Source organism: Camelus ferus, chromosome 27 (assembly GCF_009834535.1).
Source record: "Camelus ferus isolate YT-003-E chromosome 27, BCGSAC_Cfer_1.0, whole genome shotgun sequence".
Taxonomy (NCBI): Eukaryota; Metazoa; Chordata; class Mammalia; order Artiodactyla; family Camelidae; genus Camelus; species Camelus ferus.
This window is the reverse complement of record NC_045722.1, coordinates 7,900,302-7,914,540: the sequence shown is the minus strand read 5'-3', so window position 1 is coordinate 7,914,540 and position 14,239 is coordinate 7,900,302. Positions and strand designations below refer to the sequence as shown.

Below are 14,239 nucleotides of genomic sequence, written 5' to 3'. Positions count from 1 at the left end.
TTCTGCACCCAGAGATGGATGAGGCTACGAGTTGTAAGATCCACCGGCCTCAGGCTGCAGTCCCTTCTCGGGGGTGAGCTGAGGGCCCTCTGGTCTGTACGGGGAATAGGGCTGCTCCGCGTGAGCAGCCCCCCAGGCAATCGGATACTCACCGGCCCGCTGATGGTTCCAGAAGCCAACAGGTCCCCCGGCCGCAAGTTGCAGCCATTGACAGAGTGGTGAGTGAGCTGCTGCAGCATCGTCCAGTGCATGTACTGCGGGCGGGGGACACAGAGGTGGGGATGGGCAGTGTTGGGGGGGGATGGCTTCTCCTAGCCTCCCGGAGGCAGCCCACCTAGACTGCCCTACTCACAGCAGCCTTCCCGGGGCTCTCTCCCATCCCTTACAGCAAGGGCAAGTGTCCTCCTGCAGTGACCCAGGGACCTCCCCACCTCTCTCCCCGCCCCTTCACCAGCTACAGCCTGGCTCCTCTGCTCCTCCCAGCAACCCTACCAACCCGTCTTCTCCAAGAGGTGCTCCCTAAGTAGCTGACCTCACTGCTCAGACCCTCAGTCTGCAACGTGCTCATCTGTCCATAATTACACTCTGTCCTGTGATTAACTTTGAGTCCTAAGTTGACAAGGTCGAGGTCCTCATAATAGCAGAAGTTTCTCGTGAGCAAAGACCTCACTTGAATTCTCCCACCCTGGGCCTTGGAACAGAGGATGTGCAAATGGGAACAAGCACAGGACAAGGTGCCCAGCTGCATGAGTCATTAGGGAGATGCAAACTGAAATCACAACCCCCCAGAACGGCTGAAATGAAAAGGCTGGTGTCATCACATGTAGACCAGGATGTGGAGCGGCTGAAATGTTTATGCACTACTAGTGGGAGTAGAAGTTGGAACAAGCCCTTTGAAAAAGTACTTGGAAATACTCCTAAGCTGCAAACAGATATATATTCTCTATACCTTAGCAGATCTATTCCTGAATATCCACCCAGCAGACACGTACACATACATGCACCAAAAGATACGGACTAAAACGTTCACAGTAACTCCACCAAAAAATGGAAACAATCCAAATGTCCATCAAGAGTAGCATGAGGGGAGGGTATAGCTCAGTGGTACAGTGCGCGCTTAGCATGCACGAGGTCCTAGGTTCAATCCCCAGCACCTCCATTTAAATAAATAAATAAATAAATAAATAAATAAATAAATAAATAAATAAACCTAATTACCTCCCCGTCAAAAAAAAAATAGCATGGAAAAAGCAATTGTGGAACATTAATACTGTGGAACACTATACACAACGAGAAAAATGAACTATCACTGCAAACAGCAATGTGACTAAATCTCACAAACGTAATGTTAAGACCAAAGAAGCCAGAGATGGGAGAATACATCCTGTATGGTTCCATTTTTATAAAACTGGGAAACAAAGTGAATGTACGGTAACCAGAAGTCAGGAGAGAGGTTACGCTTGTTACAAAGAGGAATAATGTGACTGGAAGGGGGCATGAGGGGGCACCTGAGGTCCTGGAAATTTCCCATTTCTGGATCTGAGTGCTGGTTGCTGCTTTGTGAGAATTCATTGAGCTTAGAATTTGTGCATTGTCAGCTGTGTGTGTTGTGCTTCAATTAAAAGTTCACTTAAAAAGAAAGTAAGTCACTCTGATCAGTCCAGCCCCTGGCAGACAGGAGAAGCCAGAGACTAGCCCCTTACAGGAGTATCTGTCACTCCCCAAGAAAATCACTGGCCGTGTCCATGCAGCCTCCATCGGGAGGGGTCTCTGGGACCACCTGGCCTCTTTAGACAGAAACAGCGTCACGAAGGCTCCCGGCCCACGGGCTGAACCAGCATCACATCCCAGAATGGGTGCTATTGCCCTGGTCCTGCCAGGAAGAAGGAGCTCCTTCTTCCCCTCACCTCCAAAAAGCAGTTTTTCCAGCTTCCAAGCTTACCTTAAAATTGGACCTGCATATGGTAGCTGCCTGGCTCATTCCTTCTCCTGTTGGTTAGACAAGCAACACAGACAAAGAGATTCCATTAATCAAGGAGGGGACAAAAACCAACCACCTTGTAGGGTGAATTGTTCTGTGGCTTAAGCGTCCCATTGTCAACCGTGAAACAATATGCTCATAGGATATCAGAGCTGGGAGGCTTCAGAGATGATCTGGCCCAGGGATGGCAAACAGATGCATACGAGACACCACTTTCTCCTCGCACACCCACGGCAGACAGCATGACTCGATCATGGTACTGGTTTCCTCTGAAGTCAGATGTAACCTCAGAATCCTCCTTAACACAATGCTCCTGGCCACCAGTACTCAACAGGAGATAGTGTTCAAGTTGAAACCTACTTGCCACCCACCCCTCCCAGAGCCCTCTGGACAGCTGGAGCCCGCCAAACTCCTCCAGTGATGGGCAGTGTGCTACCACACACTTTACTTCAACATTTATGAAACAACCAAACTCCTACTACACACACGGTACCAGGCCACTCCTGCACCATGTCTAAACAGTGCCAATAATCAGAAAGCTCTCCTCCCCAGCACCAGCCTTCCTCCCTTGGCCCTGGCTTCCCCTCCGAGGATGCACAGAACAGGTGGGCTGCTCGGCCCCATGGAAGGTCAGGGTCCCCCAAACCTGCTCCACCCAGATCCTAACACGGAACATCAGGACTGGCGCGGGGAGGGGTCTTGGAAAGCATCCCTGCACTCGGCCTTCCCTCTTCTAGGTCTTTCTACATCTCTGGACCCTGCACATTGATAAACTTGTCCCTTCCTCCAACCTTGCACGCTCCTGGATGTTTCCAGACAGGCAGGATGAAAACCAGACAGAAATGGGCTCTAAAGAGGCAGCTGTGGGTATAAGGACACTAGCCTAGAGCGCGTGACACTTGGCTGTAGTCTCAGCCTTGTCACCAACCAGTTCAGCGACTTTTCCACTCTGAGCCTCAGTTTCCCAGTCAGTGACAAGAAAGAGTTTGCAGGGCCTCTGGCAGCTAGGAGCCATCCGTTTCCCGTGTGGGGCGTCCTACTCCCACGAGAGACAGCTCCTTCCTCCTCCCAGCGGACCCCGAGCCTGCTGCCAGCATCCCCTCCATGAAGGCCAGAGACCCTGGAACCCACCGCAGCAGAGCCTGGGGTAAACAGACAGGACAAAAGGAGGAGAGAAATCTGCGAAGAAGAGAGACTGGCCGAGTGTGGCCCAGGGGCCAGTGTGCGTCCCCTGGGCAATCCCTCCCCCGGCGCCGAGGGCCCCCAGCAGGAATGGAAAACAACACCTGATTCTTTCCAGGGGCAGGCGCTGTTCTAGGCCTTTTCATGAGTCGTTGACCTGCTTAACCCCCACCATGACACCATGAAGGCAGCACCAACGTTAGCCCACTTTACAGACGACAAACTGGCACAGACAGATTCAGTAACCTGCCCAGGGTCTCACAGCTGGGCAAGGGGCAGAACCAACTCGAACCTGCAGAGCCAGGCTCCTTATCACTAACTCTCTACCGCGAGCAGCCTCAGGGGGACGGGGGCCCTGTCTTCCAGGCTCCGTAGGCCGACCAAGGGCAGGGTATCACAGATTGGGCGTGCCGGCTCTGTGTGGTCCCAGAGGGCAGAGCCAGGCGCACAAGGACAGGCTTTCAAACAGGCACTGGGTGAAATGTGCCCCACCCGGGGTGGGGTGGGGAGTGGTGTGCCAGCAGAGGCTGGGCAGACTGCGGCTGGGGAGGATGGAGTGGGGATTCAAGCGGAGGATGGAGGTCCCAGACTCCACAGTTTCTGGCCCTAGGGGCTGAGAGCCCAGTGATACTGGGCTCATGTCATGCGGGCCCCATGTGGCTCCCTTTGAGCACAAGGTGTCCCTTCCCCTCCTCTCTCCTTTTACAAGAGTCCCACGTGTCTCCCAGACCGCACCCCCCCGCAGCGCCACCCGCCTCATCCACCTCCTGCCGAGGAGTCAGGAGCCACTGGGCAATGGCACTTGGGTACACTTGCCCACACACCTTCCGACCCCATGACAGTACCTTTCAGGGCGACAGAGAGTTTGATGTCAAACGTGTAGGGCTGGTCATGGCAGAGATACGGCAGGGGCTTGGGGTCCTGTGGGGTAAGAGCACAGCACAGAGGGTCATGGGCCGGCGGGCTGAGCTGGCACAGGCTGGGCCCCGCAGCAGACCCACTGGCCCCCCTGCTCTGCTCTTTGCCCCTCCCGCCAAAAGAGGACCTGAGGAAGAAGTGGTGGTCCCTCTCCAGGGACCCAGCACCGTGTCCCTGCACAGTGGGGGGTGGGGGTGGTCCTATGAGCTAGACTCTGGGAAAAGAAGCAGGGGGAGGGGAATCAGCAGGTCAGAGGTACAGGAGCCAAATCAGAGAGGACCCAGAAAGCTGGGGAGGAGAGTGCTGGGCAAGGCTGACCGGGGGGAGGCCAGAGATGGGGGAACAAAGCAAGGCCTGGAGGAAAGGCCGGGGCAACAGAAAAGGAAGGTGGGGGGCAGGTGCTTGGCCCTTCTGGCGCTGGACCCGGCTGTGGAGGCAGCTTTGATGGCCAGGCCAGATCTGCCCTTCGGCCAAAAGTAGTGCTTTCCCAAAGAGCAATACATGAATCTCTAGTGGGACGTGAGATAACGTGGGTGTTTTATTTCAATAGTATGTTTCTTTTTATGATTAACTTGGTGGCCTGTAATGCTGATAGGCACATAAAATTCCTTTTCTAAACAAGTTATTAGAGTTTTCAAATGGAAGCTGCTTTAAAGACAAACATTAAATAAATAATATTGCAGAAGTGGCAAGAGTCGGGAAGGTTGCACATCCATGGTATTTGGGAAAGGCTGGCATAAAGGGAGGCAGAGCCCAGAGATCTCTCTGGCAAGGGTGCAAGGGTGCCTGTGAACGGGGATCTGGACCAAGGATGGAGCCTGCGGATGAGCAGCAGATGCAGCACGGGCTGGGCGGTCCGTGCAAGGGCTGGCTGCAGAAGAAGCCACCGGCAGGGACTCACCAAGGAGAGAGGGGACCAGTCTTGGTGCCTGAAAATGATGGGGGTTGGGAGAGGCGGTGGCAGGAAGGAGCAAGGGGACAAGCACGGGAGCCCCATGGGAGCTTCACGAGGAACTGGTCTTCAGGGAAAGACCCAAAGTGTGTTTCAGCACAGCTCCCTGAGCTGACAGCAGGGCCAAGAGGGGCCCAGGAATGCAGGAGGGCAGTCGGGTACAGGGACCATGTGTGAGGTGAGATGCTCAGGGGAGGCTGTGGGGGCAAGGGCAAAGGCTGAGAGCTTGGCAGGGGCTGCCAGCTCACCCATGGAGAGCAGAGTCAGCTGGAGCATCGCAGGGCTCTGGGAGACACAGTAAAACTGGGCAGGTGATGTGTAGGAAGCCAGGGGAGTGAGAGCCTAGGGAAAATGGGGGCTGCCCGGGGTCCACGCTGAAGAGGGTGCAAGGCCACGGCATCAGGCAAGATCACAGGCCCTTTGGTGAGACCACTGGCAGTGATGGGGCGGGGGCGGCAGCCAGCCTGGGACAGGCCGAGGAATGAGGGCTGAGACCATGAGACCTGGACAGTAGTACACCTACAGGAGGCTGGGGACCAGGACTTCTTGTTGCCTGACTCCACACTGCATTCTATTCGTTAGACTCCAGGGGGCGCCATCACACAGAACACAACTTGGCAACCTGGGAAGTTGTGCAATGTGGTGATACTGGCAGGGACCTTTCTCCTCCCAACTGGCCAGTTCCCATGGCCTCAGAGGATTCTGAAGTTTACAAAATTCTGTGTTTCTCCACAAGAACTGTGCAGGGGGCAGGGAGAGCACAGGCAGAATGATTGGTGCCATGCCTGCCTGGAGGTCCCTGTCACCAGGAACCCCTGTACGTGGGCATGCTGGGGGCATGGAGCTTTTCCTCCGGATCCTCTCCACGCCTGGTGGGCAAACAGCCTCAGAGACAGCAGGGGCTGGGCTTGGTGCTTCTGGCAGACGATATGCTTACCTGCTCCAGGTTGGGCCTGGCAAAGGGCATGAGGGCGTCCATGGGCACCACCCACGGAGAGATGGTGGTTCCAAAACTCTTCCCGAGGAATGGCCCAAGAGGGACGTACTCCCACTTCTGAATGTCTCGAGCTACAGAAGGGCCAAGCGGGGATTACAAAGGCTGACTGTGCCTCATGCCAAGCCTCCCTCCGCCCCTTGACCAAGGACCACAGACACTCAGCATAGCCCTCCCCAACCCTGGTGCTCTGGCCCCAGCCAGGCTGCCCCAGGACCAAGGACAGAGGTCCTTTGAGGTCACTATGCCAGATTGCAGCAAAAAGAAAGATGACGAAAGTGCAGGCAGGATATTTCCCCACGAAGGGGCCGGAAGCTCATCCTCATTCTGGGAGGCGACACTTCCTGGGACTCACTGCACCATCTTTCTCCTACATCTGACATGGGGATTGGGACAGGCTTAGAAACTGGGGTGTTTGGTTTAATATCTTAGCTCAGCAACTAGCTGAAATCTCTCGATGCCTCATGCCTCATCTGTAAAATGGGGATAAACACCTTGTAGGGATTCAGCAGGAGAGTCCATGGGAGGTACTCAGCACAGGGCCTGACTCACAATTGCTCCAAAATATGAGCTATGACACCAGCCTTGTCCCTGTTCAACTTACAAGAAAATTGGAGCTCAGGGAGGTGAAGTAACCAGCAAAGAGCTCAGAGCTGAGATGTCTGTCTGATACCCAAGCCGTCACCCTCAGCCACTGTACCACCAGCCGCCTCTGACCCGCACCAGACTCGGGAAACCATCACGGCCTCTGTGAAAGTGTCCCCAGAACCCAGCCTCCACCCAGAGCAGAGCATGCACAGGGAAGTCAGCCCCAGGATGCCTGACAGCCTGTAATTACCACTCCAGTCGTTCATAAGGACCATTCCAAAAATGTGCTCGTGCGCCTTGGAAATGGGGATCGGCTCTCCCAGTTTGTTCCCAGGGCCTACAAAGAAAGCCTGACAGGGGGAAGAGTCGATGAGAATCTGGCTCTGACCCACTGCCCCAGGTCATGTGCCTGGAGGGCAAAGGTCAGGCATTTCCAAACCAGGCATTTCTGGCCAGGGACCTGAGCTGCCCCGCGGTTAGGAACTGCAAGGGTACGAATCCACTGTATTTCTACATCATGAACAGCACCCAGGAGGACAGACGGCCACCCAGGGGAAGTGGCCCACAGTGCCTGCCCGAGCCCCCACCCCCCACCACGGTCCCTGAACACCGTGGCAGCCCGCCCCACGCCTCTGCTCTTTCCCCTTCACCCGATGAGAGCTCGGCCTTCTGAGATCTGACAGCTACACGAGGCTGGTGAAAATGAAAACATCAGGGTTTGTATTCATGTCATGAAAAATCGAAATGCTGCCTCTGGGATGCAGCAAAGAAAGAGCCTGCTGGGGTGTACCCCACACCCCAACACATCACCCGCCGCCTCTGAGGAAAACGTCATCGACACAAGTCCAGGAAACAAGACTACTTAGACATCATTGGGGGGAAATTAGGAAAGTAACTGCCAAAGGCACACAGAATCAGCTACACATTTGCAAAACATGACTCGTGGTTCTATCCGTTCTGGGACACTGTTTAAACATCGCCAATTTTTCATCAAGATTTTTTTTAAAAAGGTGCCATCCTATAGAGAATCTTACCATCATCAAGTCTTGATTATCTGTGCTCCCCTCACCCCGTCGTTCCTCCACACTCTGACTTCCTGTCATCTTTCCTCTGCCCACCCCTTCCCACCCCGCAACAGGGACCTGCCTGCAGAGTCCTCCGTTCTCCCTGGGAGAAAAGGCTGGCCCCAAACCAGGGCTCTGTGCACTGCTCTGGGCGATCTGGGCTGGGAAACATCCTCCGGGGGTCCACATGGCACCCTCACCAAGGCAGCGGGAGGCAGAAGGCTGGCTGGGAATGCCCCGCGGGACTGGGGGACTACTTGGCAGAGCCCAGACATCTTCCTCCCTTGGATGGAGCCCAAAGAAGTCACAAGGCAGGACGGGAGAGACAGGGAGCTCCAGCCTGTCTCCCACCAACCTAGATTCTCACTCCCACAGCCCTGCAGGGGACCCCACAGCCCCTTCCTCTCCACCTGCACCAGGAGACACTCCTGAGGCATCACCTGAAAACTTGAGTGCTGGTACCTACAGGAAGCCCCCTCCACGGCCTGTCTGCACTTGCCTGCACTGAGCCTGGCCCCACTCTCGGGCATCTGACAACCCAGCAGACACTGCAGACACTGCCCGTGTCCCCAGGTCCTCCCTTCCAGTTCCCCTCCTCCTTCCTATCACTTTCCTGGTCCCCCTCACCTTGGGGGCTTCCCAGAGTTCAGTGCTGGTCTCAGAATGCACAGCCCTACAGCATGAGGGATCCTGGATGGAAGTAACCGGATTGATGTCAACATCTGGCTGTGAGATGGCACTCTGGCTCTACAGGATGTCACCCCGGGGGAAATTGCCCAGGGTGCTCGGATCTCTCTGTATTGTTTCTTACAACTGCACAAGTCTATAATTATCTCAAAATACCTTTAATTAAAAAAAAAAAATGCAGCCCTGAAGTAACCACAGCTCTGGGGTTGTTGGCCCCGGCACAGGCGCAGTGGGGCTGATGTGGCTGATCCTTGCTCTCCGTAGTGCTTATACTCTATAAAGTCATTATGAACCTGAGTTAGCAAACACAGGCGTATCGCTTCTGGGAGAAATACAGGGTTCAGTCCCCGCCAGCCTCTGGTCACAACATTCACATCAACAAATCAGTGTATAACCTGGCTTCATGTGTGTTTCTATTTAAGGACACCTCATTTAATATACAGGCCTGCCTTGGTTCAGTTCCAGACAATCGCAATTAAATAAATACCACAATAAAGCACAGATGCTTTGGTTTCTCAGTGCTTATGAAAGTTATGCTTACACTGCACTGTAGTCTGTGAAGTGTGCACCAGCATTATGTCTAGAACATCTCTGTGAATACTTTAATTTAAAAATATCTTACTGCTCACAACATTGTAAATCAACTATACTTCAATTTTAAAAATTTAAAAATAAAAAATAAAAAAAAATTACTGCTAAAAAATGCTAACCATCCTCTGGGCCTTCAGCCAGTTGCAATAGTCACATCAAAGATCACTGATGGTCCATCGCCATAACAAATACAATAATGATGGAAAAGTCTGAAATATTAGGAGAATTACCAAAATGGGACACAAAGACACAAAGTGAGCAAATGCTGTTGGAAAAACGGCGCTGACAGACTTTCTTCAACCAGGGTTGCCTCAAACCTTTGATTTGTTAAAAAAAAAAAAAAACTCATTGTCTGTGGAGAGCAATGCAGCAGAGACGAGGTCTGCTCTACATGGTTGACTCATGAACGCGAACTCACAACCACGGGCTCTGTCAGGCCCCGGTGCAGCTTATCCAGCATACACATTTTCTCCATACGGCACATCACAACCTTTTTTGTGCTCAGGAACACTAGACAGCACCTCCACACAAAGCATGAAAATGCAATATAACGTGGCACTAAGTGGACTGTGAAAAGGACACCTGTTTGGAGTAAAGGAGCTAAAACAGGAAGGCAGGGCAGGGCCTGGTTCAGCCTCAGCCGGGAGCACGTACGTCAGGAGACTCAGATTTTTGGCCACTCAGTTTATGTCCTCCAATGACCCCCAAAAGCTCCGTGAGTATTGATTTGGAGGTTACAAATTAACTGTAGGTGAACTCACAAATATGGAATCCATGGATAATGAGGATGGGTGGTACTTTCGATGGCCAGGTGGGGACCCGTTTTCCTCCACTGATGTGGCTGAAATGGGAGGCAGCCCGTCGTCCAGGGCAGCCACCCCAGAGAGCATCCCTGCCCTAATGTGTATATAGACCCCATGCCAATAAAACACTGAGACACAGCTTACCATTTCCAACTCGAAGTCCAAGAGCTTGCAGGCACCATAAACAGGAGGCTTCGCTGGAATAACACCAGGAAAAGAGGCTGGAATGAGTGCCAGGCATGGAACTCACTGGGTGGGGACCCAGAGCTGAGCATGGTGGTGCCTGGGCGCTGGGGGCACTTACAGTCATCGGGTCTCATCTGTCCCATGGGCCTGCGGACTGGGGTGCCTGACACCACGACGGAGGAAGCCCGGCCGTGGTAGCCCACTGGTAAGTGCAGCCTGGTGGGGGGGGAGGCGAGAGAAGGCGTCAACACCATGACCCGTGCAAACTCAGTTTCAAAATGGTTTAAAATTAAAGACCAGAAGGAGTCAACATATAGGCATGGTCAAAGACCCCAAGGTACTTGCATCTTAAGATGAGCTCATCCTGGATTATCCAAGTGGGCCCCAGATCCAGTGACAAGCATCCCTTAGGAGACAGAAAAGGAGACGCAGAAAGGGAGAAGACCATGTGAAGACAGAGGCAGAGAGCGCAGTGATGCTGCCCAGAAAGGATGGCCCACAGCCACCAGGGCCGAGGAGCAAGGAGACCGCTGGTCCTCTAGAGCCTTCGCGGGGAGTGAGGCTTGACTCCACACTTACGGCCTCTGGGGCTGAGTGCTAATACGTTCCTGTCGTTGTGAGCCACGCAGTGTATGGCAGCTTGTTACAGCAGTCCAGGAAATGAAGACAGACCCGCACCTCACACCACACCCGGAAGGAAATCCCAGGCGGATTACAGATCTAAATTTGTGCAGGGTAAGGCTATGCCAAGTACCAGGGGAAAAAATGCAGAAACACCTTTAAGTTCTTGAGGTGGAGGAAGCCCAAGCACAGCAGAAAAGTAAAGGCCTTGAAGAAAATAATTGACACGTCCGCCTATAAACATTCAAAACCTCTGCATCAACAAAGACAGCAAACGGGAGGAGGGCATAGCTCAAGTGGCAGAGTGCATGCTTAGCATGCATGAGGTCCAGGGTTCAATCCCCAGCTCCTCCTCCAAGAACGAATAAATAAATAAATACATACATAAACCTAATTACCACCCCCTCCCCCTCCCAAAAGACAGCAAATAAAGTAACAAGGTGCCCACGCTGGAAGAAAATACTTGGCAATGCCTTACAACCAGGGGTTCACTTCTATTAAATGCAAAACACTCTTCCAGATTAACCAGAGAGCAGTCAGTGACTGCCCAGAAAACGGGCCGAGATTCGGCAAGAACACCTGTGCAAGAGCCCCCGGGCAGCCGCTGATGATAAGGACAGCACCTCTGGAGGGTGAAGGACAGGGTGGGCAGGGTGGGGGAGCCTTGCTCTGTTGCCACTGTTAACCGGTTAATTCCTTTTGAATTCTAGACCATGTACATGCATTGATGATTTTTTAGTTTTTTAAATGTAAGAATTTATTAAATTTATTTTGCAATATTGATGATATACAACAAGATGTAACAAAACAAATAACCACAGAACACTAACAGGCTTTCTAATCCGATTAAATGCCCCCTTCTTAGCCCTCCCTGACGCTCCCCTGTCCTCCCCACCCCTTCCACCCCCTCCCCCAGAGGGAGCGGCCACTTGGAATGTGCTGTCCCTCATTCCTCTCCATTTCCATACACTTTCACTGCTGTGTGGTGGTTTTTGCATCTTGTTAGATAAGTGGCAATTTACTACACATTTGCCTTGTCTTACCTCCTCAAAAAAATTTATTTTGTAAATGGCTGAGGTAGATTTAAGTTTGTTTGCACGGAGTGATGTCAATGATAAATTAAGGTGAAAAATGCACATGTCAGTCAGCATGGTCTCATTTTGTTAACTCAAGAAATAAAATGTGTGTGTGCGCCTGTGTGTGTGCGCCTGTGTGTGTGTGCCCATATGTGTGCGTACGCACGCTTGTAACCTGGAGGGGTGGAGGCGATGGGGCCAACTACCATTCAGAGTAATGGCCTATGGGGGGTGGGCTGGGAGTTCCCTCCTTCTCCCCATTTGCTTCCCTTATTGGGCCAAGTTACAAAATACAACTGGGTGCAATTACATTACATGGAATTACTCAAACAACACAGAAGGCAGTCAGCTCTTCTCATCCAGCCAGCGCCCTGAGGGAAGCCATGAGGAAGCGGTCTGTTATTCTGGGCCTTTCTCTATGCTCATAGCAGCCTATGCAAATGTGTGTGTGTGTGTGTGTGTGTGTGTGTGTCTATATGTATATGTGTAAGTGCATCTATGTATACACATGTATGTATGTGTCTGTGTAAGTGTATGTGTGTATGAGTGTGCTGTCTATATGTATATGTGTAAGTGTACGTATACACGTGTATGTATGTGTATGTGTGTACATGCATGTTTGCGCATGTATCTGCATGTATATGTGTATGAGTGTGCACGTGTGTCCATATGTATATGTGTAAGCACATCTATGTATACACATGTATGTATAAGTGTGTATATGTACATGTATGTGTGTGCATGTGTGTGTGTGAGGCTGAATAACAGCCCCCCAAAAGACATCCAGGTCCTAAGCCCTGGAACCTGTGGGTGTCACCACCAAAGGAGACCTGCAGACGTGATCAAGTCAATGACCTTGAGGTGGGGGAGATTATTCTGGATTATCCAAGTGGGCCTAAATGGAATCATAAGTGTCCTTATAACAAGGAGGCGAAAAGATCAAAGGAGGGAGCAGGAGAAGCGCGATGGCAGCGAGAGGCTGGAGTTAGCTGAGGGGCCCCAGCCCAGGAACATGGGCGGCCTCTGCAAACTGAAAAAGACAGGGAAGTGGGTTCTCCTTCGGAGCCTCCAGGAGGAACCAGCCCTGCCAGCACCCTGACTTTGGCCTAGTGAGACTGATTTTGGACTTGCGGCCTCCAGGACCATGAGAGAAGATACCTGTGTTGCCCCAGTCTGTGGTCATTTGTTACAGCCGCTGCAGGAATTAACACAGTACCTATGTACATATATTTTGATTTGTCTTTTTATAAAAATGAGAACTCACTTTATACCATACCTTCACTTAATATATCATGCACATGCCTTTTGATCCTAAATCTTTCTTCCAAGAGCTACAAAATAATTCATATTGTGAACGGACCATACTTTTTCAACTATTCCTCCACCAATAATCAGATTGCTTCAGATTGCTTCCAGTTTTGGGCCCTTAGAAAGACTGCAGGTAAAATCTCTGCCCTTGGATACAAACATTATCTCTGCAGGAAAGATGCACGTGAGAGAGAGACTGTGGGTCCAATGGTGTGTACATTTGAAATCTTTAGTGTTTCATTTTATGTAGTACACGTACTTTCTGTTCGGGCTAATCACGCCAGCACACGTCAGCATTATGACAAAAGGTGTACACATAAAGCAGAGGCGCAGCCTCCGGCCACTTTGCACCAAAGCCTGTTTGCTCTCATCCTTCAGAAGAGAACGGGCTGCGATCCCCCCTGACCTGGCCTGGAGCCGGCACAGGGCTGGACTCTCCAATGTCCGGCCCCCTGCAGTCCTAGATTCACCCAGGCCTTGTTCTGCAACCTTGGTCGGTTGCTTCACTCCTCCAGGTCGTAACCTCTCTCCCTCCTTCTTCCTTCTTCCCGTGGTCCTGGTAGACATTGCCACTCCTGGCACTGCCTTTCGGAAACACTCGCTGAAAGAGGGAGAAGCCTGCGCCCACCCCAGCGACTGCACACGGCCCACAGCACGCGGCCCACAGCACGCGGCCGGGGGTGTGCCCCCACCACTGTGTCCGAGTAACTGTCACATCCTGAGGACAGTTCACGACAACGGGTGAAGGACCTCGGCTCTGTGTTCTAGGCTTGGGCAATGGCCTTGACCTTTGACCTGGGAGTTTGGAGACAGTCTCTGGCCCTGTTTGTTCTCAGGCAGATTGACCCTTCTCTGAGCCTGTGTTCCCTCCTGTGAAATGGGCCTAACAAATTAGCGCCTGGGTGACCCCACAGAACTCCTATGAGGGTCAAATAAATAAACAAAGCTCCCCCTTCTGAGCTGACCACACTTTGAGAAACAGCCCTGGGCACACTTGAGAATTCTCATCCATCAGAAAATCCTAAGTACAGAGATGGCTGTCATTTAAGACCTGCAGATAGAAGTATAATTCATGGCTTACAAATAAAAGAATCTGGAAGGATCTTGTGACTCAAAGGATCTAATTCCAACCCACGTTCTCCAGATCAAAGAGCTGAAGGGACTGCCCGACAACCCCACTGCAGGTCCACGGCTGAGCTGGGAAGAGACCAGAAGCTGAGAGCACTGTTTCCAGAAGTGACAGCAGGGTCATTACCGGGTTACCTCCCCAGTTTCTTTAACCTGAGAG

General features: G+C 52.1%; 1 protein-coding gene across 3 annotated transcripts in view; it reads right to left on the bottom strand.

The window, feature by feature from the left end:
- FAH (fumarylacetoacetate hydrolase) overlaps window positions 1-14,239 on the bottom strand; it is a 30,218-nt gene that overhangs the window by 5,130 nt on the left and 10,849 nt on the right. Inside the window, exons 6-12 of one of the 3 annotated variants that reach the window (XM_006189614.3) lie at window positions 10,065-10,162; window positions 9,905-9,957; window positions 6,866-6,965; window positions 5,971-6,101; window positions 4,009-4,084; window positions 1,943-1,989; window positions 153-254 (exon numbers count right to left, since the gene is read on the bottom strand). In XM_006189614.3, the coding sequence (XP_006189676.2) occupies window positions 153-254; window positions 1,943-1,989; window positions 4,009-4,084; window positions 5,971-6,101; window positions 6,866-6,965; window positions 9,905-9,957; window positions 10,065-10,162 (607 nt within the window). Of the gene's footprint in view, window positions 1-152; window positions 255-1,942; window positions 1,990-4,008; window positions 4,085-5,970; window positions 6,102-6,865; window positions 6,966-9,904; window positions 9,982-10,064; window positions 10,163-14,239 lie in introns of all 3 variants that reach the window. The other 2 variants (XM_014563410.2, XM_032469299.1) reach the window with 2 other exon arrangements.